The sequence below is a fragment of the Rhinolophus sinicus genome, linkage group LG14, assembly GCF_036562045.2.
Source record: "Rhinolophus sinicus isolate RSC01 linkage group LG14, ASM3656204v1, whole genome shotgun sequence".
Classification (NCBI taxonomy): Eukaryota; Metazoa; Chordata; class Mammalia; order Chiroptera; family Rhinolophidae; genus Rhinolophus; species Rhinolophus sinicus.
In genome coordinates, this window is record NC_133763.1 from 3,951,693 (window position 1) to 3,979,101 (window position 27,409).

Sequence of the window (27,409 nt, forward strand, 5' to 3'; positions counted from 1 at the left end):
AACTGACTCGAGGGTTTTTGCTTCCCATTTTGCCCTCCAGATAGGTTGATAACTATTACACCTAAACAGATATTGCATTATAAATTTCCTCTTTCTATAGTTTCATCAGAAGAAATTCTTTATCCCACTTAAGTTACTGTGCTTCCGAAACATAAGCCTCTTTTTTTTTTTCCTCTTAGTCCACAAAGAGATGATTTGAATAAACATTTCTTTGAATTACAGGAAGATTTCACACAGGCAGATAATAGGATGAATGTTCTTCTGGCGCCTGGTGCCAGCCGTCTTCAAAACATCTGGGCTTCAGAGCTACGACACAGATCTACAGCCTCTGAATCTAATCCTTTTTAGTAATTACAATTCCTGCAAAGGCCACTTCCCTTACTTTGTTTTTTTTTAAAAAACATTTTTTTATTAGTTTCAGGTGCACAAAACAATGTAATAATTAGACATTTATCATTTATATCCCTCACACAGTGACAACCCCCCTCCCCCCATCCACCACCCCTCTGACATCGCACACAGCCATTACATTTCCACTATCTCTATTCCTAATGTTATACTCCACTTCTTGTGACTGTATATGTATGTGTGTGTGTATATATATATATATATATATATATATATATATATATATATATATATATATAATTGTAGTTGACATTCATTATTGTTCAGCTTCAGCTTCAGGTGTACAGTGCAGTGATCAGGCATCTACATCATCCCTGAGGTGGTCTCCCTAATGGGACACGTGTCCATAGGATACCCTACAAAATCTTTACAACTCACTTTGTGTCACAGGAGATGATTTCAGATGTAACTGCACAAAGATTTAAATGATCTGCTCCTTTGTCTTCCTTTAGAATGCAGATATCACATACACGTTTCTCCCTAAAACTTCCCCTCCCAGTTTCAAGTGGCATCTTTTCATATCAAGCTTACTCTGTAAGCCTAAAAGATGAACTTTCCCAGCAGGAACTCGCCCTCTTTTGAGGGCTTAAATCACGGAACAACTAATCAGTGAGAATTGTTACTTTTCTTCCCAGTCTACACTCTTGATGAAAGAGCAATGACAATGTTAATAACAGCCCACACTTCACTCCAAGTGTAGACATTTCATTTACACTAACTGGTATCAGTTCATCAGCCCTGCAAGGAAGGGCGGAGACCATATTATTTTAATGAAGAGCGTAGTCTGACCCTGTGACATGTCCAAACAAAATGCAGCTTTCGGTGGCCGAAGCAGTGATGTCTGTGTGTCAGGTGGGAAAATCCCTCCGTCAGGTGTGCGTTAGACATCTGCCAGGAGATTCCTTCTGAGGTGACTAAGCATTCATGCTTCAAAATGCTGATCTCTACCAAAAACTGTCTCCATTCCACAAGCCATATTTATAATATGGTGGCCCTTGGGTGTCCATCTCTCTGCTAGAAGCTACTCGTATAATCATTGACTTCAATTCACCTTCACATGTTAATTTTCTGTGTCTTAATGTGGAGGTAGATAAAATGAGTCAACACTGGTGCCTGCACTCTTTGGTGTTGCCCATTGGCCATTTCAGAAGAGTCACATGATGAAAATGACTCTTAAATGAAGATACCAGTAGCTCTGTGTTGCCTAAGTTTCTTTGGCTTTCGGTTGCAAGCTCCTGTTCTCAGACGCTTTCCATCATGCTCGAGCCCTTCTTGGGAACCTGGACACTGGAATCCAGTGAAAACTTTGAGGCATACTTGGCACAACTGGGTGAGAAATACCACTGAAAGATTTGGAAGCTGGCCACCCATTTGGTGATGGGGCGGGGTTTGCCTTTTACAATGAAAGCTCCTACCATTCTCTCTTTCTTTTGTGATCCTAGGGTATCTTCATATGAGAATAACAAAGTTTATGTACCAACTTCTGCTGTTTTTGTTACTAGTAATAATTGTCTCTTTGGGGAATACTAGGCTCACATATGCTTTCTTCTAGTCATTACCCGTAGAGTTAAGTCCATTTATCCTTTTGAAAATATTTCATCCTAACGCCTTGATAGTGTTTCTCTTTCGCTTGGCTATTTCATCAAATAGCTTTCCCCAGCTTCAAAGTTACAAACACTAATAACTATCTATGATTAAACGTATCGAGTAAATGTGTTTCTACGGTTTCTTTAAGTTATAACTTCAAAAGAGTAATAACGACAAATGAAGTTTCTAGTTGGTTACGTTTTACAGCATTTTGAAGAATCTCAATTCTTTTATTGGAGAGATGGAACATTTTTACTCATTGACTGTCTCACCCTGGGATATTTCTCAGAAATATAAAGTCTATGCATCCTTTAGGTCTTACCCATGTGGCATAAACATCAATTTTAATGGCTCAGGTCTATGACAACTAAACTAGTTTTTGTAATGCTGAAGAACAGTAATTATTTAATATCTAATTAAGTTATTTTTAATATTTAATTAAGAGAAACCTCCTTTGCAATAATAATCTATATGTAAAGTCGAGACATTTTTAAACATTACTTTTTAAACTTTTTTTAAAATGTGGCTGAACTGATCAAAGCATAATAAATCAATGTACTCATAACATCATTATTTGTCACTTTTCATAGTATTAACTTCTCAGGGAGTAAAAGAATCACCAGTTTTGAGTTGAAATTTGGGGACCTCTAAGAAACTGGGGACTGATGGTAAAAGTAGCGCTTGTTTTGATTTGGAGCTGGGCTTAGGCAGAGGAAGGCCAGAGGGCATAAGAGCTGAGCACCTACTATGTGCCATGACCACCTAAGCCCTTTCATTGATCTCACCTCTATGAGGTAAGTACTACAGTGACCTGTATTTGACTGTTGATGGCGTGCCCACGCTAGCAGGTGGCGTGCACACTTGGAGGCGGGCTCAGCCCACCTCACGCCTCACTCTCCCGTGCGCCACGCCTGACACTGCTTCTCTGTGGTCAGACCCGTCCTGTCAGTGCCACACTCTACACGTGAAATCGAGTTTGCTCTCAATGTTGCTAGAGAGGAGTTAGTTCTCCTGCCACCTGCAGCTGGAGTCAACTTTGATGATGGGCCGTCCCGATCCTGAAACAGGTCCAGGCTCTCAGCCACATTGCCCAGTTTGCCACCTCCTCTTTATTCACCCAGAGAGGGACTGAACCCGCAAATGAGGGAGGAGCATGGACTTTACAAGTCATCATCCTTTAGAGCAGTTTAGATGCTTTGGAAATTGCATGTCTTGTTTTTTGAAGAAAAAATGCGTGCTATAATTCTTGGGCACTTGGAAAACTCCTGTTTAAATCTCAGCTCTGCTAATTAGCAGACACACCATCTGCAGTGAGCCTCCCTACATTTCTGGGACACCGTGTACTCGTGGGTAAAATGAGGGCAACAGCCCTTCTGCCCTGTTGTAACGCTTGGTAAGGTAAAGCATCAGCATCCATCCAGGGCCCTGGATGGTGACCACGCAAATATGAATTTCAGATGAAGCTCTGAGTCTCCAGAAGTGACGTTAGCTTTTCAACATGGCAGGTTTCATTCTGATTGGGAGGGTCTGGCTCGTTCCAGCTACCCCCGAGAGCACTGAAGAAATGACCTCACATTATCTAAAACTTCGACAGGAAAGAAGGCGGGCGTCCTTTCTGAATTGCTTTCCAAAATGATTGTTAGCACGTCCTAAGAAGGTGTGTTGCCTCCTCTGCCTGCCAGGAGTACCCGCCGCGTTCCGGCATCTGGCCGCGTTAGAGAAACCGAGAATCACTATCAAAGCCCAGGGGGAGAGAGTGAGCATCAGAACAGAGAGCTCCCTCAAGAACACTGAGATCTCCTTCAGGCTGGGGGAAGTGTTTGACGAAACCACAGCTGACAACAGGAAAGTAAAGGTGAGGATCAGGCTTCCTGGCATGTTACAGTCAGGGAGAAACTGAAAGGTAGTTGTTTGGCATGGTTTATTCATTGCTCGTTTGCTTAATTACTGAGTCAGCTGAGGCTTGTTTTGTTCATCAGTGTTGCTCATCTCCAAAGTCGAGCTTGTTGTAAATTATTCTGCTGGTTGACGGGGCCAAAAAAATTCAACATGTTTCCCGGTTTTCCCTGATCTCGCTTTGCCATTGTACAAAAGCTCCTGGAGAGGAGAACAGTATCCACGAGTAGTTTGGATATCGTTTGCCTGGGGGAGGAGAGTGTTAATGGAACAATTTCTGGAGACTTTTCTGGGTTGAAGGTATTCAATGCTGACAAGAACTGAGGTGAAGGTTTTCAGAGGAAAACAATTCAAGGCAGAAATTTAAAAAGTAGATGTCTAGTCTTGCGTAGGTTTGAATATGGTGAATTCCCATTTCTAACATATTCCTTTCTACATTCATAGAGTATCGTAACATTAGACGGGGGCTCCCTGGTACATGTCCAAAAATGGCACGGTAAAGAGACAACAATCAAAAGACAAATTGTAAATGGAAAAATGGTAGCGGTGAGTTTTCCCTAAACAGACTTTCTTAGATGCCCCTATTCGATGCCTGCCGTTCAAGTCACTCAGGTGTTTTGCATCCTGATTCGAGGGTCTTGGGAAAGAGGGATCTGTCAACGGCCAACTCTAACAGATCCCTCTTTGCTTTTAGGAACATGCCATGAACAATGTTGTCAGCACACGAGTCTACACAAAGGCGTGAAGAAAGTATCTGCATCAGTGAAAGCTTGGTCACTAACAAGAAACCGGGGCTTGAAGAAGATATGGCTTAAGGCCGGTGATTTAGAGAAAAAAAATGCTCAACACAAATTTGCTCAATAAAACCATCAAATTCAGTGCAGTTTTGGAGCCATGTGACATTGAGAGTCGGGATAATCTGATACGTTGGTGAGACAAGAAGCCCCTTGCCTACGGTGTGATGATAAGAGCACCAATGTCCCCTTCATCCGCTGCCCACCTGGCTTCTGCCGTCCTTGAGTTTCCTCCAGGGGACCCATTCCATTTAGGTTAAGGCATCTGTCACACATGTTCTGTGGACGTTCAGGTGACCTCAAAGAGGGTACCTTACAATCATGGGAACCCATTTTGGGCAGCACAGATGCTGAAAACCAATATTGCTGGCTTTTTTATTTTTTGCAGGAGGCTGACCCTGCTTAAACTAGTTAGGATGGCTGGATAAATGATAGATTAGATAGATGATAGATGATTGTCATGCAGGAGACCCTGCTCGCTGCGCCATTTGTCCTGCAGGGAAGCCTGCGGGGTCTCTGCTCCCGCTCCCCACAAGAGAATGCAGGACATGGTGAGGCCCAAAAGGAACACCCACGGAGCCATAGGTAGGGGAGTCAAATCACTATATTCTCTCTGGCGGCATCCGCCTCTCTGCAATCCGCTCTTGCTAGCCCAGCCACCATCTTCTTGCTAGCCCCCCACTTGCTGCTAGCATAGCCACGGCAGTTATATTAGTGGCCAATGGCTCACTGGTTACAGCTGACGGCCAACTAGCCACAGCTGATGGCCATCCAATCACAATTGATGGCCATTTACTACCTGAGCCAGCACCTGTCTATGTGAGGCCCAGAGCCTGGAAACTGCTTTCTGGGGCTCTGTCCCCACAATGATAGAGAGAGAGAGAGAGAGAGAGAGAGAGAGAGAGAGAGAGGTAACAAAAGAGAACCTGGACATTATACACTGTGGTCGAATTACTATAAAAGAACATGTCTTTCCAGGGGACTCGCATTCATTTCAGTGGGGGCGTCTACAGCATAGAGCTGCTGGACAAAGGGATAACTCACATACCAGGCAGGACAGAGAGGGATAGCACAAGATTTCATCATGCTACTCAGAATAGCACACAATTTAAAAGTCATGAATTGTTTATTTCTGGAATTTTTTCTGTACTGTTTTTGGACCTCGGTTGACTGCAGGTAGCTAACTAAACCCATGGAAAGTGAAACCACAAATAAGGGGGGCCTACCATATGTGTACACACATGCACGTGTTTCCTAACTCTAGCTGCCCAAAGAGCTTAGAAGGAAAGACACCTCAGTAGGTGGAGCACACCTGGCGCCCAGACCTTGGCAGCTGAAATCATCATTCCCCACTAAAATGAATGACAGTCCCCTGGAAAGATAGCTGATTCCAATGTGAGGGCAGTGCACATACAACCTGAGTCTGAAATATATTGTTATGCCAGAAAGTAAGGAAGTGTTAAAAAAATAATAATAATTGAGGTACATCACCAAAATATGGGGGTCAGCTTAAAGGTGCTGCCATTGGCCCAAACTGGGACAATTTGAGAAGCAAAATAATGGAGAAAAATGATAAATTATAAACCATTGCGGGGGCAATAAGAATCCTTGAGTACATTCTGGAGAGAGATGAAGAAGGGGTGGGGGAGGAAAGAAGTATCTTCCTTACAGTAGAAGGCCGTGGGCAAACCAGTAAATGTGGAAGGGCTTGGTGGAATTGGGAAATCATTTTCTATGTGTGTCACAGTAGATATTGGCTCAGGCAGGAATTATCAGTGGTGCTCAAGCTAGAAGGAAGTTTTGATTAGGAGCAGGATATTAGTTTGGTCTTAAAGTATCTCCACATAGGCTGTTTATTAGTTACCAGGGAAAAAGTAGTAACTGTGCACTGGAAAAATTGGACAACCTCTTGACTGGGAAATTGAAGGGTGAATGAAAAACACATGGCTTCCAATGTGACACTCTGAGAAGGAAGTGACATCACCTGTGGAGTGTTTGGCCTGGAATCCACGGCTGGATGTAATCAAGAGGAAACATCACACAAATTCCACCTGAAGAATGTTCTATTAAAAAAGGGGGTGGGGTGTTGACTGAAGTCTTCAAAAATGTCCGTAGAAGACAAAGAAAGGCTCTGAGGAGATGTTTCAGCTCAAATTATACTGAAAATACATGACAACTAAATGCAGTAAGTGATCCTAGATTGGGGTCTGTACCAGAAATAAAATAAATACTCCAAAGGACAGTATTAGGTTGGCTGACAAATTGGACTATAGATGGCAAATTAGAGGTTTACTGAGATTACGTAAGAGAATATCCCTATTCTTGGGAAAAACTCACTGAAGTATTTTGGGGTAATGGGCCATAATATATGCAATTTACTCTCAAAAAATTCAGAAAAAGGTATTGCGTGTGTGTGTGTGTGTGTGTGTACACATTACATACATACATATAGAAAGAGAGCAATTGATAAAGCAAATGGGGTAAAATTTAACAACACATAAGTTTCAGTAAAAAACAAATGTTTTCTTTGACTTAGTCTGATTCTTGAAACCATTCTGCAAATTTGAAGTTATTTCCAAACAAAATCAAAAAATAAATACAATGAAAACTAAACTTGCCAAGTCTTTCTCTACCTCTGGGCACTCAGTCAGCATGCGTCTGGGAGAGTCATAGCTAAGGTGTGGTTTTTTTATTTGTTTCTTTGGCTCCAGCCAGATAAGCCCATAAAAAAGGAGAGTTTTAAAAACTGATGCACTATTTTTAGAGGGTTGTAGTAATAATGACTTGCTATAAAATGTATTCCTCAATAAATATAAAAATCATGGGTACTAGGATAAAAAAGTCATGGGTACTTTTTGCTTTCATAACAGGAAACATGGAACTGCACCGATAATGAGAAAGATAAAATCATTATTTTAGCAGGTGACACACATTGCTAGATTTGAGAAAGGTTTGCAATCAACCAGAGAAGGGTAGGAGTACTAGAGTTCTGCAGAATTCAAAAGTTGTCTCAAAAAATATTTTTTTCATAGTAAAAGTGATTTTGTTTTCTTTCCAGTTTTCCTTTCAATTTTTAAAAATTTATTTTTCAATTACCATTGACATACAATATGAGTTTCAGGTGTACAAAACAACATAGTGGATAAACATTTATGTACTTCACAAAATGATCCCCCAATAAGACAATTACCCATCTGACACTGTACATAGTGATTACAATATTATTGACTATATTCCCTATGCTGTACTTTACATCCCCGTGGCTCTTTTGTAATGACCAGTTTGTGCTTCTTAATCCCTTCACCTTTTTCGCCCCCTCCCCAACACCCTTTCCCTCTGGTAATCAGCAGTTTGTTCTCTGTATCTATGGGTCTATTTCTGTTTTGTTTGTTCACGTATAAGTGAGATCATATGGTATTTGTCTTTCTCAGTCTGACTTATTTCACTTAGCATAATGCCTTCTAGGACCATCCATTTTGTAGCAAATGGTAAGATTTCATTTTTTTTTTAATGGCAGAGCAATATTCCACTGTATATCTGTATGTAGCACACCTTCTTTATCCAATCATCTATTGATGGGCATTTCAGTTGCTTCCATATCTTGGCTATTGTAAATAATGCTGCAATGAACATAGGGGCCCATACATCTTTATGAATTAGTGCTTTGGATTTCTTCAGAAAATAATTTTGATTTTCTGGTTCTTTCTGATATAGCATGGTGGTTAAGAGCAGTCAGACTGCCTAGTTCAAATTCCAATTTGTTACTTCCCAGCTGTATGTCATTGGGAAAGTTACTTAACCTCTCTGCCCCTGAGTTCCTTCACCTGTAAAAATAGGGATAATAATAAAACATACCTCAGAGTTGTGAATAATAAATAAAGTTGAAATATGTTAGTTTGGTGCAAAAGTAATTGTGGTTTAAAAGATTAAAAATAATTGCAAAAACCGCAATTACTCTTGCACCAACCTAATATAAAGTGCTTAGAACAGTGCTTAGCTTAAGAAAAGCGTTATAAGGGCAGCCGGTTAGCTCAGTTGGTTAGAGCACGGTGCTTTTAACAACGAGGTTACTGGTTTGATTCCCAAATGGGCCACTGTGAGTTGTGCCCTCCACAACTAGGTTGAAACAACTACTTGACTTGGAGCTGATGGGTCCTGGGAAAACATACTTAAAATAAATAACAAAGTTAAAAAAAGAAAGAAAGAAAAAGAAAAGCATTATAGAGTATCTTGTGTTATTCTTATCTACTAATGTACATAATGTCCAAATAGATCATTTTATTATAACTCAAAATGAAGAGACCTTCACTAGACATCAGAGCTATTGATGTTGATTTGCATGCCAAGTGACTAAATTTATTAAGAATATTATTTACACAAACTAAAAACAATCAAGAAACCTATTAAGATGAATCCACAAAAAGCAAACAAACATTGCTATATAATTGCTAATCTAAGCAAATTTTAAAAGTGGCAGCTGATGAATATCTTCTCTAACTTAAATAAAAGCTCAATAAATACATTTAATCCCCACAGGGTAAGGAACTTATCTAATGTCTATCAGACACTGATTGGTGTACCTGATATAGTTCTCTTAGAAGCAGTGGGGCGCTGAACTGCCTCAAATGTTCTCATAAATGCTGATGGTTAGATTTTTGGGAATTTGCAAGCTGGTTGTTGAAATCAGCCATACTGGGAGAATTTACACCAGGGAAATGGGCAATACACAACTAGTTTAGGGCTTTGTTTCTTGAGGAGATCGTTTTAAACACTTGCTAGTGCACTAATGCTTAGAAATAGCACAGTACTTGTATTCTAGTAATGAGAGTCTTAGTTTCATGTTGACCATATAGTTCTAATTTTTGTAATTTCTTAAAAAGTCACACTGCATATCTTTTATGATGATTTCTTCTAGAGGAGGTGACACCTCTCTAATTATGGCTGCACAGTAGAATCATATGAAATTTTTAAATACTCCAATACCAAGATTGCACCACAGACCCATTGAGTCGTATTCTGTGGGTGATGGGCGAGAACCAGGCATCAATGTTTTTCTTAAAACACCCAAGATGATTCCAATATGTGGCCAGTTTGAGAACCACTGTGCCAAAGTCTTCCAAAGTTAGGAATTTAATGGAGGCTATTATCATATCGCTGTCAATTAAAATGGAGAGAAACATCACCAACGTCAGTAGAACTCAATGTCTGCAACATGACACTAAGTAACAAGGGCAGTGAAAATACGACCATCAAATCAACTCAAATGTACTCAAGTCCTTTGCTAAGGAAGCAAGTGTTTACCTCTTTGTAATTTCCACGGGAGGCAACACAATTAGCCATTATCCGTGACATATGGAAAAGTGAAGTTTTAAAAATAGCAAAACTGGATCGACGGGAAAACAAAGCAAGAAGATAATGCTAAATGTTTGCAAGATATAAATCATCCTTCAACCGACTTTAGAAAGCAAGGTCAAATTACTTTAAAAATGTGGCATGGGACTCATTTTTGAAGTAGCATTTCCCACATTTTGCTATCTATTAAAAAAAAAAAACATAAGGGTCTGTGATGGATTGCCAAAGTTCAGGTCCCATTTATCTGGACTGGAATTTTGGCACAATGATTGAAGCATAAAATCCTCCCCTTAGTAATTGGCTGTTGTGCAAAAATGTAATTAGGGTGGTAGTACAAAGTGAACACCCCAGCAGCACAAAACGGTTGATGCTTCTACAGTAAAAGGGTCTTGAAAACCTGTGACAAGTTAAAGTTTCACATCAATTGAAAAAAACAGATGATACTATTCCCTTGTTGGAACCTAAGATGGACATGCATTTTTGCACAACCTGGCATTTCGCTTCAAGTACTATTAATCTCAATCTTTTAAAATTGCATTTTTTCCCCAGATTACTAAATGGATCATTAATGCATAGGCACTGTATTAAATAGGCTAAATAATGTTGAGTTATTTGATGATAGATTTCAGTGTTAGGATTTCCAAAAAAAAAAAATCACCGGTGGGCTTGCATTTCCTTGATTTAATTTGGCATCTGGAGACTGCATACTGCACTTAAAGCCAGTACACATTCAGATTTTTATTCAAACCTATCTTACATGATGCCGCATTTTATTTACTTCAGTCCCATCTCCACCAGGTAGATTGTACACAGTTGAAGATAAGACCACATCCTACGTTGCTCTGGACCCGTGAAAGCTTCCAGAAAAGTACGAAGTCACAGCAAGTATTCCTGAAATGCCTGCGGATCGGCCTTCCCCACCCCACCCTGTTCACCATCCAGTAGCTTCCTTACCGCCCTTCTAGAGACATCCACCCCATCCGACTCCTCTGACCTGCCCCCAGGCAGGAGAATTTCACTCTCACCACTGGGTGACAGCCGCAATATGACAATGTGTTGACATCTCTAATTTTAGATTGAGAGCTCAGTTAAAGAAATTTAAAATTTATCAGCTTTTAAAATGTCCAGCCCACAGTGTTTGATTCCTCAAAGAGGCTCTGTAAATGTTTGTTAATGGATGCATGAAAGACAACACCACTTCACTCATTCTGACCACTGTGTCCTGCACACGAAGGGCCCATCCATGCTGAGCCTGAAAACAGACCGATGGAGAGATTTCACACCAGTTAGTCATGGTAAATCCTTTTCCTCAGAATTTCACAGACAAGGGAGAACAATGAGAGGCCATTAATACATGCTGTCATCACTAACTTTCCCTTCTTTCTTCTTCAAATGGTTCGGTCTGGAATGTTAAACTGTAAACAGGAAACCTGTCCTCTTCTCTGTGTCTCTGTCAGTCACATGCGTAACCCAGGGATGGTTCCCTACCTGATTTACCAGGATTCCTATGAATTCCCGATTCCACAGGAAAGGCAGGGAGCTTCTTACTTAGAAATTACACAAGACAGATGAATTCATGAATTAGTTACAGGATTAAGATCTATTTCCACGCGTGACATGCAGTGTAAATTAGATCTACCATTTCCAACTGCACACTCTGGGCTGTATTTATCTCATAAAGAAGTCATGTGGATTTTAGATGTGTGAGTTGTTGGTGTGAGTGCAGAAACGTTCAGGTGGAGAGGACATGGGATTGTGAGAAAAGCACAGAAAGGGCCTCCTTTCCATTCCTTGTGTATTTGTGAACGATATTTAAGCTCGTTGAATCTAGAATTGCTGCAGGACTCATCAGGGATCCATAGTGTTCCTGCTGATTTAGTTCTGTTTTGCTGATTCAGTGGGTAGATGTGTGAGATGCCTTTTAGTCAGACTGTCCTACAGAAGCCTCTTTGCCTCCTTTGGGTCAAAAGTCTCAGGTCATCAGTAGGCCATGGGTGATGAAGAAAAAACGAAGAGAAGGTACGTGAAAGATTTCCTGGTAAACACTGAGGTAACTCCCAGGTGAACAGAAAGGAATTTATGAAACCGGCTGTTCTCCCTGGGAAAGGTAGAAACAAGGCAATATCATCAAATTTTCAATTAGGTCTGTCACTCTTTGCAGCACTCACTCCAAAAAGTAAAAGGATGGTTCTTAAGCCACAAGAACACCAAATAATTATCCCCACCCAGCGTTCAATGCATGTTGTGAAATATGCCTACACAGTCATTGTTCTCATATTAGACACCGCCTTCAACAAGCACCCTGTTCAGCACGTCACAATCTGAATTCAGTCGGCAGTCACTCAGTCAACAAACATTACCTGTAAAGAACAACGAATGAGAGAAGGCCTGGCCTTCACGGAACTAAGTGACCCCTCAGGGAGCCCTCAGTGAGCGGGAGGCCACGACAGGTGGAGGACAGAAACATGCGGAGGGTGGTTCACCGAGGACAAGACGCAAAATGTTGATGAATTTTATGTAGTTGTTCGAGGACAGGTTGTAAGGAAGGTAGTGGGTATGGTCTTCTTAAGCATAAACGCTGAGCCGTCCGTGCTATATCATCCTCTTTCATTCAGAATTTTAGCAGACGGCTCTCCTTACAGGTGATGTCATTGGCTTTTCTTTTTCTACCAAACTACAGTGGTCTGGGAAGCCACTGAAGGGCAAACGTCAAATTCTCCTTTTTCTTTTTTATATAGTCTACATGCTTAGTAAAAGACATTGACTGAGAGAGTCTGGAGAGGACACCGGAACCAGTACCGACACATATTTTAAATGCTTAAAAAAGAAGGCAATTAAAATGTACAACTGCAGCCTTACCTGAAGTCCACTCCTTGCTAAGTGTATACCTTATTATAGGGAAGGTTCTGGAATTAAAATAAATCCTTTTTATAAAACAATACAGCCTAAGTTGTTTTAGCGGGTGCTTTTCAAAGTTTTAAAAATATTTTATTTTACTTCTCTTGCCAAGAATCCGATGGAGCAAAGGAAAGATTTCTTTCTGTTAGTGCCTCAGAGTTTAAAGCAATTCGCGTGCAAATAACTCACAGAACCCACCCCACTTTGGGAAGTCGCAGCTCAGATAGTCACTCAGATAATTTGGTCCCCTCATGCCCAACAAATCAAAGCTCTTCCTCCAGTGATTCTATAACAAGATGTTAAAAGATAAATGGAGGCATATTAACAATTTTAAGAGTGTATTTGAACAAAATAAGGTTTGAATCTGGCAGCACCAAATCAGAGGTTGGTTGGACTTCGCCACCAACAGGAGCTCAGGGAGGGCCTTTGTCAGAGTAAAGGTGGAAGCAAAGCAAAGAAATGATTTGATTGGCTGCCGCTTAGCGTTTGCCTTATTTGGAAAAGTCCAGTGGCTATTTGTGGTGGGTTGTCCTTAGGTTTTGCTTTATTAACCTTGAGGCATCTATAAGTTTAGGTTTCAGTTTGCTTCCATAGGTTGCACAGGCATTAGAACCACCTCTGTCTAGGGGCCTCCTTGCATAATTAATTTAACAACATATATGGAACAAAGGAGGGAGAAAAAAAATAATTTAAAATGCATTGAAATATTTTTTAAATAGTTCTTAGGGGGAAAGTTGTAAAACTTTTATCACTTCTCCTAAATCACATAGAGATCAGCATCAAGAGACAATTGCTCTCTTTTCTACTTCACTTTGCTTATGTGAAAAACAAGTTAAATAATATTTATTGAACTTTTGCTGCAAGTTAGGCACTATTCTTAGTGCCTTATATACATAATCTTATTTTATTTTCACAATAACCTGTAAAGTAGGTCTTTTAAAAAAACACACCCTATTTTATAGATAGAGCAACTGAGGCACCGAGTGGCAAGGACCTTGTTGAAGGTCATGCAACTGGTAATAGAAGGTCTAAAATTTCAATCAGGTTAAACCTCCCCAAAGCCTGTGCCCATGGCCACCATGCATACAGCCAAATACCAGGTTTCTCTCACTTACCGATCAAATGTGACTATTAAATTGCAATTTTTCGTCAGTTTAAGCTCAGCTGAGCTAGTAAAGCAGCTTACACAGCTGAAGCGGAGCTATTAAAAACACTCACTTTAAAACGTGTTGTATTGCTTGACGTGCTATTTCACTTCTAGGAAATTAGTTTAAGGAAATTTGCAAAGCTGTGCCAGTGAGGAAGATCAAGGAATAGCCAGATGCTTTAAACATTTGAGTGCATTTGTGTAATAGAACATTTAGGTAACGGCATAGCTCTGTATTTACTGACATGGAAAGATGGCCTCAACCTACCACTGGGTGAAGAAAATTTATAAAATAACATGTAAAGTTTTATCCCGTTTTTTGGAAATAATATGCATACTAGTTGTAAATATGTATATCTAGTGGTTATACTGATAAATATTTATTAACCGTTTACTGTCATACACTAAGTTACACGTTTAATGTATTAACTCATGTAAATCTCAAAAACAACCCTTAGTGGGTAGGTACCATTTTTGTTCCCATTTCATAGATGAGGGAAAAGTGAAAGATTAAATGCCTCTCCCGGGAATATGATGAAAGCAATACTTTAACAGTGCTCACCAAAAAATAATGATTTCTGCATGGTGGGATTTTAGAGGACTTCTGCATAGTTTTCTGTGTTTTAAACTATCCCCAACTGAATATTAATTGTTGATATACTAGGAAAACGTTTTCATTTTGAGAAAAAAAAAGCTTTTCGTTGACCGCTTTGCTTATGCTCCAGACATCACAGAAAACTTTATGTACACACCAGATGACCTGCTCTAAAAAGAGAGCTAGTCACAATAAACCGTTTCCTCTACTGGGACTCACACTGCAGCTACTCCACTGAGGTCATGCAATGAAAGCAACCTTCCTAGGAAGGTGAAGGGGGAGGTTTAGTGGGTTTACCCAGACTTTGCATATCACAGCAGAATAAAAGAGGGCCTTTTAAACGTGGAAGCAGCTCGGACGTTTCTCTTTCCACCACCTTCAGCGTGGAGGCGCGTCGCTGGCTCCTGGAGTCAGGTGGAGCATTGAAAGGAAGAGGCCACGCAGCTAGTAAATAGTTGTTGGCAGGCAACCCCTATGCGTGTTGGAGGCCCAGGCACCTATCTCAGTTCTGGGCAGTTAGGTTCTGTGAAGCTATGGAGATACACCTGGGAGGGGACTTGGCACTAGCGCTGTGAGCAGTTACAGACTGGGGGACTGAGAATTGGCCACAGTCGTTAAAAATCCTTGTACATGGACATGACCAATCCAGGACAATAGAGTCTAACAGTGAACTTGAAACGGATGTGGGTGCCAGCAACTGCCGCCTGTTTGGAGATGGGCTGCACCATTGCACAGATCTGCCCTTCAACTTCGCCCAGCTAAGAGCTTCCAGGATTCCTTTCCAAGGAAATAGGAAATGAGTGCTGGAACTGAAGTACTGAGTATGTCTGCTGTCTGCTGGGCTCCGTATTAGTGATTTTAAAAACTGTACAATACAGAAAAGTATAGCACTAGGGTAGAGTACTCATCATATTGAGATTTTCTCCACAAAGTGAGTTTTTTTCTGGTTTTCTTTTTTTTTTTTTTAATATAAAATAGTGAGCTAAAGGATCTCATCAATTATTGGTGTAAACAAATGTTCCTCTTTTACCCAAGATTCTGGTTATCCAAGCAACCAATCTGAGAGGATGCTACCTCGACAAAGTTTATGCCTATTTAGCACATTTTAAGGAGTGGTTATTTTGGTAAAAATACAAGACATCACTGCATCTCAGAAAAAAAAGTGTGACATTTGCCCATTTGAACTGGGTCAGCAAGAACTACATATTATCAGCTACACCTTTACAGAATTATGATGGTCTTTCAAGAATTTCACCATCGGCTTTTGTTGGGAGTGGTTTACTGTCAAGTTATTTTCGTGACTCCTCCACCCCTTAGGAGAGCCAGCGTTCACAAATAGCTATACATCGGGAGAATGCACCTCAGTAACATGGAAAATTATTCTGAACAATGCATAATGTCATGGCAGGCTACCAAATCGCTGTGAAATGCCAGAAGGAAGTCATTTGGTGCTAAACGTGAATGAGAAGGATGTGAGTTCACAATGTCCAATCAAGACCTGTTGTCCGGGGGTCCCAAGAGAATACACTATAAAGATGGCTGAGGTCATAGGAGCAAATGATCTTATCACGGGATCAGTTTCCAGTTGGCAGGACACAAACTGCTTCTTTTACAAACCCAATTCCCCCGGTTTCCGACTGTGTGTTTAGAGGCTCATGACCGGGGCTGGCATGTTCTGAGTCTGGCCACAGTTTCTTGTATGTATTTGTGGCCCGAGGTTCACTCCCCAAGAAATATGCTCGATTAAGAACAAGCCACATTCAGATCATTAACGGTACTAGCAGGAAGTTTTCTTAACAAGGTAGTAGAGTTCCTTCCGCTAGCTCGTTTCACGGGTACAGCATCAAGATGAAGGGACAAGAGACAGGAAGGCTCAGTCTTCCTCAGCCCTTCACCTCTGTCACCGCCTCACTTTACCCTATTCTCTGTGGTCCACTGCTACTTAGGGTCCAGCCCAGGGACCAGCGCTATACGCATCCCTGGGGAGCTTTAAGAAATGCAGACTCTTAGGTCCCACCAGCTCTGCTGAATCAGAATCTGCATTTAATGTGACCCTCCAGGTGACTTCTGAGCACGTGAAAATATATAGGACATCCTCCTAAAGAGGCATTTGGGAAGCTTAGGACATCCATTTCTTTGGGTATTTTCATTTCTACGTCTCCACAATCATCCAAGGAATTAACAATCTGGAATTGACCCTCTTTCCCCGATCCGAAATAAAACCAATTCAGAACAACTGGCATTTGTTTAACCCTTTGCCAATGGACAAAATTTTTTCATCATCTCATCCCCTTGAACCTCGCAGCACCCTGGAGAAGTTCACTGAGCGCGTTGAGGAATGTAAACCTTCTTGATAACGATTTTCAAAGTGTTTTCCTCACTGTTCGAAGAAAGGCCAGCACACCCGAGGGTTGGTCCAGATTCCGGGCCATATCTCTAGCATCTGTGCTCTGAGGGGCTGCGTTGAAAGCCCGGAAGGGCTGACACCACACAGTGTGCTCAACGTGATGCCATTTCCCGATATAGCCGAGCATGGCTCCCTGGGGACCAGAGCTGGAAGGCAGCCCTAGGCCCAAGATGGAGAAAACAATCCTGCTTTACAGCCCACAGAATCAGAAACAGATAATTATTCCAGTTATAAAGTCAACACATCCCCAGCTAAATACGGAAGAGATAGCGGGTCCATCCAATTAAAGTGAAATCTGTTCCAGGGCCACTCAATTCAACACTGGCCACAGCCAGGGTTATCTAAAGAAGCTGAAAGCCTACCATGTTCTAGCATGTTTACCCTTCACACCAGTGACTTCTGTGTGTGCATATTCTCTCTTGGCCATCAAACTTTAATACTTAGTATTGGTTTACTTTTAAATTCTCTATTTAACTAATAAAATTCATAGATATGACGGAGAATCACACTGCAGACAAATATATCGGTTCTTGCTGTTAACCTTAATTATTGACGCTAAACATGCCTGGTCGTCTTCTGCCCTAGACCTTCGTAGTCTCTGCCTGGAATTCTCTCTTCTTCTCTTTCCAAATCCAGTGTCTTCTCCTTTGGCTCTCTGTTTTAATGTAAAGAGGATTTCCTTGACCACCTTATCTAAAATAGATGACTCTTGTTATTTATCAGAATATACCACTTATTTATTTTATAGCATTTATTGTTATCTGTTATTACATTATTGAATGTCATGTCCCCCAGCAGCGTGCAAAGTCTCCAGGGCAGGGATCTTGTCTGCTTTTATTTTCCTTGCATATCTAGCTTCCAGCCCAGAACAAAGTAGGTGCTCAGTAAATATATGCTGAATAAATGACTGGACATTTGGCTTTTCATTATCTGTTTAGTCCTAACGGTAAGTCTTTAAAGATTTTCTGACTCCATTTTCTTTATCATTCTTTAAACCAAACCCACATTTTTCATCTACATCTCTTCTATCTACGCACACATTTTCTCGTACAATGTGGCCCGTGTATCCTGAGAAGCATCTCCTAAATTGAGAAACAAATAGTCCTCTCGATTCTGAAATCTGACTTAAAAATGGAAACAGCCGCCTTTCTCCAAGGGATAAAGTTATTGATGAAGAAGAAAACATTTGCTTTTTTTAACCACTGGCTAGAATCACTGACCAAAAAAAAAAAAAAAAAAAAAAAAAATCAACTATTTTTAAAAATACTGCTAACACCATGGTTTAGTTGGTTTTACAAACTATGTCACTGATTCTGATCTGAGATTCATCCAATCAACAAATATTTCTTGATCCTTCCTGTGGTTAAAATGATTCCTCCCAATTTGCAATTACGGAGGTTTAGACAAGACAGCTTTGGTGATTCCTCAGATGAAAGTGACACAGCCCATCAGAATAGCTTTCCTTGATTCACGATACACATCCATCCATCCACAAGCCTGGGCTAATTTGTAAAATATTGACAGTATCAGATTTGTATAGAGCTGTCACCCAGCGTTCTGTCTGCTACGGAGGCAGAAGCTATTCTTTCTCTTCGTTATTTGTTCTTTTCTTTCCTCTCCTAGTAGGAAAACTGATTTTCAGTTGCACACATGACCACCAAGAATAAAAAAGACGACATTTGCCAGCTCCTGTGTAGCTCTGTGTGGTCACATGACCAAGGTCTGGCAAACAGGATGTGAGTACAACCTACCTTAGTGAAAGGAGGTGTACTGTTAAAGGAAGGGGTATATATATATGTGCTCGCTTCGGCAGCACATATACTAACATAGGAAGGGGTATACCAGCCTTTCCCTTTAGCCTTTCTTTCTCATCTGGAATGTGGTCTTCGTAGCGAGCCATTCTGTACTATAGAGATGAGGGCAAGATCCTGTAGATAAAGGAACCAGGCAGATGAAGGCTCGCGGGGAGCCTGCTGTCCGCATGGAGGAAAGCTGCTCTATGCCTTAGACTTTACCACAAGAGCAACGAATGCCCATTTCTTTAAACCACCGTTACTCCAGCTGCCCAATCTACATTCCAAGTGAAGTGCCTACTAGGATTCTCTTGCACATCTTTTCCAAAATTCTAAATAAAAAAATTTATTGGTTTTAAGTTCCAATTGCTTTTTCCCTTAGTTTTCCATTCTCCCTGGAATTCTGTGGGGTATTTCCAAGGACATGAAATACCTGAATATACCTCCGAATGAGAGCTCTCTCCAGAGCAGTCCTGGAGTGACTTTGTACAGTCACCTAGGATAGCATTCTAAGTTAGTTCAGGCTTTATGATGAGGAGTTGTTTCAACATGGAGGCCAACTCTTCAGCAAGGGAAAATTCTTTTCCCCCAAAGACGGTTGAGAAGAAGAGAGTGAGACAAGTGTTTGAAACCTGACATTCATGTTTTAGAATGCAGAGAATTCTGAACTGGTCATTGAGCACAAACCTCTGAGTATCGAGACGTCTGAAGTCACACCTCTGCAGAAAGCGCTGGGGTGGCAGGGGGAAGTGCTAACATATGGCTTGTTACCATGTTGAGGACCTTTCCATTATTTGCAATTAGAAGTAACATTGCTGTGGACAGCATCATATGCCTCAAAAGCTGATGGTTTCTGAACCCACAGCTAACATGGGTAAGGTACTATGTGCTTTGCCTGTAGTAAATGTCTATTTATGAGGAAACTGAGGCACAGAGAGACTCCACCCCATTGTCCAAGGTCCTACAGCTGAAGGCTGCCAAGCCAGGCTATCAAAGATGACTCTAGAACTTCCAGTCAAAGACGAAACTTCTGCGTGATATAATCCTAAGTCAGGAACTCACTAGATTTCAGGAACTTGAAGACCCCAAAAGAGGCCAGAGCCAGTCGTTTGCCCATTTACCACAGAGTGTGTGACATTTGTTTTCTGTCATATGTTAGCATTTCCCCCTGACACCCCAGAGCTAACCTGATGGATATAGACATTAGTGTATATCATTAGGGAGATGCACCAAACTAAGATACATAGCAATGGTTTAGGAAGCAAGTGAGTTAGCTGGTGAGTTAACTGCTAGTGGAGCCTAGAAGATGGCACTCTTGTAATTCTCAGTGGCAAAACATTTACTCAACCCTTACCTGAAATAAATGGGAAGTCGGTAACATACTTCATAAATTCAAGGTCTTGGGAAGACGTTTGAAAACTGAAAACTGAACGCATGGTGGTTGTTTGCAGTCTGAATGCCCGAGTGACTACCCAGACCCAACCCCTCTGCCCGCCCGTGACAGACATGCAAAAACCTTTACTCATGGATGCCACTGAAATGGAGGGCATGTTTGTTACAACAGTTAAACCAAGCCTATCCTTACTGACATGTCGTCCAAGGAGCTTCATTTTAAAAAGGAAAAGCGGAAAGAGATTTGGTGGCTATCCCAGTGTTTCAAAGGAATTACAACCAACGTGTTCTGTCATTGCAAACCAGAAGGTCCTTGTTGCACCAAACAAAATATTCCTCAGACAGGGAGACCTTTCTCTTTTAACCCATCGGAGCTCGTACACAAATGGATTGAATGCTCTTTGGCCCTTGCAGACTCTCCTGAGGAGACACAGGATTTGCTCCAGAAAACCAGAACAGGAGGTGCTCGTCCACTATTCCAGTTCAAGGAGAACGATAATGACACAGAACACCCTACGTCACACACAGGAAATATACCCTCGTTAATTCTTCAGAAACAAACATCTGAAAACGGCAAGGAGAAATCTGAACTGTCTACGTGACTTTCAAAATCAACCCTGATGGGTGGAGGCTTTATATACAAGAAACAAGTAAACATCCAAACATGACCTATAAACCCTCCATTCAGCAAGCAGCATGTCAGACGCTGCTGGGTGTTTGAAACGAACTTGTGCCTCCCTGTGTTTCCATGTCCTACCTCCTGTGGAGTAAAAACACAACACATGTTTGAGGTCAGAGGAACAGACATATTGCAGCTCAGCCTGCCCCGATTTGTGGCTAACGGGAGTCTTGCCATGAGATCAAAGGACTGCTCTGAGGGGATGTCTGCTGGTTTCTCCCACAGAATGTATGTTTCCCATGAGAATGTTTAACAAGGTCTTCCGTGGGACATGGTCCAATTACTTCATGTGTGGAAGAGTCTGTATACTACTCAGGAGCTAGGCGGCTGTCTGTCTGGGCATATTCCCCACATCAGTCACACAAATTATGATCGTACACTGCAGTGTCTGTTTCATGCAGTGCTGTACCAGGTGACATTATTACACTGTGTTCATTATAACTTCCTCCTTTCCAGGCCTCTCCCCTCAGAGCTGAGTCACCCTCTCAAAGCTTTAAATCCACGATCGTTCTTAACCTTTCTTAGGTCATGGTTCCATTCAAGAAGCTGACGAACAATATGAACGCTTTCCCACAGAAACGGCATGTGTATACTCATGAAAAGCTCAGTAAACATAAATCTCTCCTCAGCAGCTGGTTCCACCGAACTTGCTTCTACCTGAGGGAATTTCATGCCTGACTCTATGTTAGGTAGAGAATGAAGCCCTAGCGAGAAGGCAAGTACACACTTTCTCCATATATATATACATAATTCTTTTTCAGTAACTAAGCCATTTCAGGAGAACAGCTGGGTGGAGCTCATACCTGATAATGAGCAGGAAGAAAGCTGTCATTTCTGGAGCTTTCCCATGACCTGGGGGGAACTAGTGGAGAGGCAATGAACCGGCTCTTGGCCAATTTTTATCTGCACAGAACCTCGAGCTCAGCAATGTTTTTTCAGGAGGTAAAATAATGTTGTACCATTTCTTTACTATCCCATGCTGACAATCCCCAGATTTGATCTCCCAGGAGCAAAAGTTGATGATTTCTCCCTCTGAGTCCGTCTCCCTCTCAGGCTAGAATGTAAAATCCTAACATTTACACTCGCTACAGAGTCATGGAGGAGGTGAAACTATGCCAGACCATTCTCGTAACCTGTGAGAGTCCTACCTACTCCCTGTGGGACCACTGTTCCCTTCCAAGACCACCCTGTGACCCAGGGCCCACCCCCTACAACGAAGCTTGATAATGTCTTGCTTTGCCCTAGAAAGTATTCCCCTGTGATAAACAGTAAGAGAGGCAAGTGGCCGGATAGAGAGGATGTACCTGCCTAATTCATTATTATCACTAATATTGGGGGTTTACATTTGGTGGGAGAGTTATTTGGGGGAAGGTGAGATTGCTGGCATTTTAAAATGCACTGAGTGGCCCCACATGTGAGACGAGCTCTGACTCCTGCTCACTGTCTGTGGAGCATCTCATTCAAAGGGAGAAGGGGGTCAAACTATTGCTTGGATTGTTCCATTGCTCATGCCAGGGCTGAGAATAAATCTAAGTAACATGGGAGAAGTCTAGGGGGCTTCCTCTTTTTCTACCATTTTGAGAGACAAAAAAAAAAAAAGATTGCCTTCCCCAATATAAGAGAAGCCTCAAGTTCCTAGACCTTACTACGTATTTTTAAGACTGTTCATCCATCTCATTTTGCAGTAACATCAGAAAGTATTCCCACATAATTTCCTTTTTTTTTTATAGCAACACCACACGTAAGTTTCTCTATTTCCCTCTGACGACTGCCCCATCACTCCTGTGTCTTCTGATCAGACAGCCCATAGCTCTTTCAATCCCCAATCATTTTGTCGTTCTAGACCCTCTCTGTATCCACTGCAGGCCATTTTCCCAAAGGTGAGGTGACAAAGCCTCGACTCGCTTCCCCTTGGCTCAGAAAATCATGTCCTGTGTCACGTAACTCCCAGGGTTCTCAGTAAAGCTGCCTGCCAGAAGTCGTCACATCGTCAGCATTGAACTTTCAGTGTCCATCGTTACATCAAGTGGGGCAGAACAATAGCCCAGCAGCTGCACGCTCAAACACACCCCCAGGGTGTTTTGTTATTGTTCAAAAATAGTAAAATGAAAAAAAGACTGTGCACAGTATAATTTATCGAGGGGGCAGGGACGTTTGGGAAGGAACTGGTAAGAGAGAGCCTCTCAGGGCGCCTCATACAGTTCTTAAATTACTCAGTCTTGTTACGTGTTTAAATAAGCTTCAGAAATGAGAATCAGTTCATAGAACGTGCGTCACCAGGCTCCCACTTCCCACCGCCCCTCTCCGTTCTAACCAGACCCATTCCTCTCTGCTGCTTTTCACTGTTCCTCATTCTTTAAGCTCATTGTCTAATCTATCAGTGAAACCTGTGAGTTATTTCACCAGGAGCACATAAGTCCACTCAGTAAATGTTTCCTTAGTGCTTCCCGCTTTATATGTTCCCCCCAAATCCAACTTTCAAGAAACCTGAATGACAAGGGAATAAAAACCCCTTTGAAACAGGAATCCTTGTTTAAGGTATTCCATATACTAGCATGTGGTAATAAATAGTATGACATTGGTCTTGTTAATGTAAGCTAAACTGATCAATAATTTTGGGGGGTTTTTTTGTTTACTAGAGTATAAGTTAACAAAATCAGTTTGTATTTTATTATTTTGAGAGCTTCAAAAATGAGTTTTACAACAGTTAAGTCACTGACTTGCAGATGGCAAGAAGTGTTCCTGGAGTTAGACAGCCTGGTTGTTGTTGACAAAAGAACATCCAAAACGGTAGAAAAATTTTAGAAGAATTTACTTGAGCCAAAATTTTGAGGACATGACCAGAAGCAAAATTGAGAAAATGCTCCAGAGAATGGCAGTTTTGCAGCTCATTTTTTTGTTTTAATTAAAGTTTTCAGGTGACAATGGTTAGTAAAGTTACATATGTTTCAGGTGCCGCTCATTTTCTACATTTCGAATCAAAGAGAACACATAAGCAAGGTACAGGAAATCCATTGGTGGTAGATTCAGGAGGCGGGAGGAGATGGAAGGGGGAATCTGTAGGATTGGATGAGGAGTAACACGGAGACACATAGTTCTTTCACACGGGTGGGTACAGGACAGCTAACGTGTGGCATTTACAGCACGTGGAGATGGTATGCAGGGGACGAGATAGCAACGAGGAATTTCGTGCCGGAGGTCATGAGTCCGAAGGGTCTGGAAAAGAAAATGACTCTGCCATTTCAAAGGCATGTTATCCTGGATGCGTAAGAACATTGGACAGGGCTCGCTTAGGGTAAAGAGTGACCTTCACTAAGGAAGCTGTAAGCCTGGGACGTGACAACCTGCCATGACCTGTCTGGTTAGGAATTTACCGTCTGACCATCCCGTGTGGTTACTTTTGGTCACTGAGCTTGTCAGTCCTGCTGTGTGGCTCCCCGATAATGTGTCAGGTTTATTACATGGCCCTTTTTTATTCACATTATAAGTTGGATAAATCTTATGAATTTTCATCACATCCATTGCTAATTTTATGTAGGCTCTCTGGATTTATTAAAGGAACTATTAATGGAATGAATTTATTTTTTATGTCTGGTTTATATTTTTCCCATCACATCAGTTCATAATAATTTTTGATGGAATTCCTAGCAACACAATTTCAGAGACTTTTTTATTTTTTTATTTTTTATTTTTAGTGAATGCCAGCAGGGTTATGTGACTTTTGTGAAAAATTCATTGATTCTTCCTTAAATGCTTTGAACACAGGCTATTTGTGAGTAGCCCCAGAGACTAAAATCACCTATTCGTGTTTTCAGCATCAAATGAAGGAGAAGTCGTCCTTTTTCAGAGTGGATTTTAGCCCCTGACCGATTCAAACTCCCCTTGCACATTTTCCTTGGAGAGTGACGATGGCCATATTATAAGGACTGTTGAAAGTGTGCTAAGTATGGACGCCGGGGATTCAAAAACAAACCAGCCAATTTACCTTGAAGAAACAGCCTGAATCCTCAACTAAAAAAGGAAGCATCTACGTGGACCTGAAGTGATAAAGGAATCTCTCTTTCTGCCAATACCTGGGTTTATTTTCTTCAGCATTGTAGAGAGCTGGTTGAACAATTTGGCTCTTTCTTTCTCCTCCCCACCCCCATGTTTGAATTATTGACAGGAGGGGCGGGGTTTTTCTCAGAATCAGAATGTGGACTCAGTTCCATTCCCCATTGTTTCCTCTGCTCATTGTATCCCTAAGAGTTCCCAGAAAATGAAGCGGCGAAGACTAAGGGAATTCAGAAGAAAAGAGCTTTAAGGAGCCAGCCGTGAGCGTACACAGCATGTGCACTCAACTTCTGAATGAAATTGGGAAAACATCAACAACTGCCTGGGGCTGAAACACCAGGATGGTTCCAGTGTCACTGGGAGTCTCAGTTTAGTCCAATACAACTGAGCTATTCGGGAGTGACAGGAAGGCAGAAGGGGAGAGAGAGAACTACCTCACCCTCTCCTCCTCTGGACACAAGAATGGAAAAGCCTGGAGCAGCTGATGTGGGAAGACGAGTCACAACAGCACTAAATGCATCTCTCCATTTACAGTGTTGAGCCACACAGATTATTTGAAAAAGAAAAAAAGAAGAAAAAATAAACCTAATCCAGTACCACATTTCACCTTTCTTTGGAGAGAGAGAAACAATTGAGATTTTTTTCGAAGTAACTTTTTGTTAATAAAAAACAAACAAAAAACAAGATTCTTCAGGGCTTGGTCTGTGGAAGTATAAGAAACAACTAATTTCCTGATATAATTTGGTGACATTTTATGGAACGGTTGAAGGTGGCTTTCTCTAAAGCAGTGAACCAAAAATGTAACCAATGAACATGATTCTGCAAACTTGGAACTTGTAGCTTGTTTTTATATTGGAATAAAGAAAGAGTGATATCTTAATAATCGGTGCCCTCAGAGGGCACAGGGTCCTTCTCGTGAAGACCACGCCACAGAGTTCTGTGACAGAAGCACCTGTGCGGGATTAGTACTGCCGAGGCGTTTCCTAAGGGGCATTTGTCCTAACTGTCCGGTCTGTTGTCTGAGAGTAAGGAAGGTCAGTTGGCTCTCTCAGTGTCCGGCCTTGACCCACAAAGCACCCAGCTCCCTGTGGTTCCTGGCTTACCCTGCGCTCTGCTGACCTAATTTTCTTTCTTAGCAACTGTTTAATTATGGTAATCTCCTTCCAAGACACCTTCAATAATTCATAGGTAGCATTTATCATATTATAGTTATTGCATTATAGTCATTTCCTTTTTAAAGTAGCTGTTGTAAAACATACCACATATATGACAAATCACATAGATTTTTGTAGGTATAGTTTAAAGAATAAATATTTTTTCACCCCAATAAATTTAATTTAAAAAAATATATTTTTTTAAAAAAGTACTCACCACACAGGTTGGAAACCCTGTGGTCATATCGCACTCTATCCCAACCCACCCCAGAGATAACCATCATTCTGCATTTTTCAATGAACCATCCCCTTGCCTTTCTTTATAACTTTATCACCTCTGTATGGATCCATAAATCACCTCTTGTACACACTTTACACTTGATGTATTCTTCAGTGCCTGCTTCTTTTATTCATGGTGTATTTTTGCGATTCCTCCATGTCGGTGCAGGTAACAGAAGTTAATTCCGTTTTGCTGTGTATTTTCCATGATATGACTATAACTTAAGTTATTTCCCCAGGCCAACGGGGACAGGCATTCAGTTTGTTTCCAGGTTTTCAGTTAACAAACAATGCTCTGTAGCATTCTTATATATGCCTCCTGGAGTACACGTGCAGGAGTTCTTTTGAGGAATCGATGTAGGAATTCCATTTCAGAGTCAAAAAGTTCAAATTCACTAGGCAATGCCAAGCTTTTCTAACATAGTTTCATCAGTGTACACTTTCCCCAGCTTGGGTGAATCCCTCTATTTCATATCTGTGTAAACACCTGATATTATCTGGCCTTTTCATTTTGCCAACTGGGTGGATATCAAATGGTTTTCATTTGCATTTCTATGACTCATGAGGTAGGCATCTTTTCACAGTTGTATAAGCCAGAATCGAGAACACATGTACAGAAACCTGGTTTGTAACAGAAAGAGCATTGCACATCACACTGAGGCAAAAATGGACTGCAATAATGGATTCTCCTTGGGAGGTAATAAATAAATGAATGAATAAATAAATAAATAAATAAATAAATAAATAAATAAATAAAATCCCTACCTCTCATCAAGCACAAAATCTTAGTTTCAAGTGAATTGAAGATATAAAGAAAACACTACAGATGGTCCCTGACTTACAATGGCTTGACTTAACGATTGTTCAACTTCAGGATGGCACGGAATTGGTCCGCATTTAGTAGAAAGTGTACTTTGAAGCTTTATCTTTTCACGACTAGCAATAAGCAGCACCAGACTCTCTTGTGATGCTGGG

General features: G+C 41.2%; 1 protein-coding gene and 1 long non-coding RNA gene across 3 annotated transcripts in view; one reads left to right on the forward strand and one right to left on the reverse strand.

Annotated features, from left to right (window-relative positions):
• LOC109444181 (uncharacterized) overlaps positions 1–27,409 on the reverse strand; it is a 198,476-nt gene that overhangs the window by 27,087 nt on the left and 143,980 nt on the right. The gene's annotated exons all lie outside the window — the stretch shown is intronic.
• LOC109444174 (fatty acid-binding protein 9) lies at positions 711–5,270 on the forward strand. The gene is made up of 4 exons (XM_019725379.2): positions 711–1,738; positions 3,678–3,850; positions 4,336–4,437; positions 4,586–5,270. The coding sequence occupies exons 1-4, from the start codon at positions 1,666–1,668 to the stop codon at positions 4,634–4,636; spliced, it is 399 nt and encodes a 132-aa protein (XP_019580938.2). The 5' UTR covers positions 711–1,665; the 3' UTR covers positions 4,637–5,270.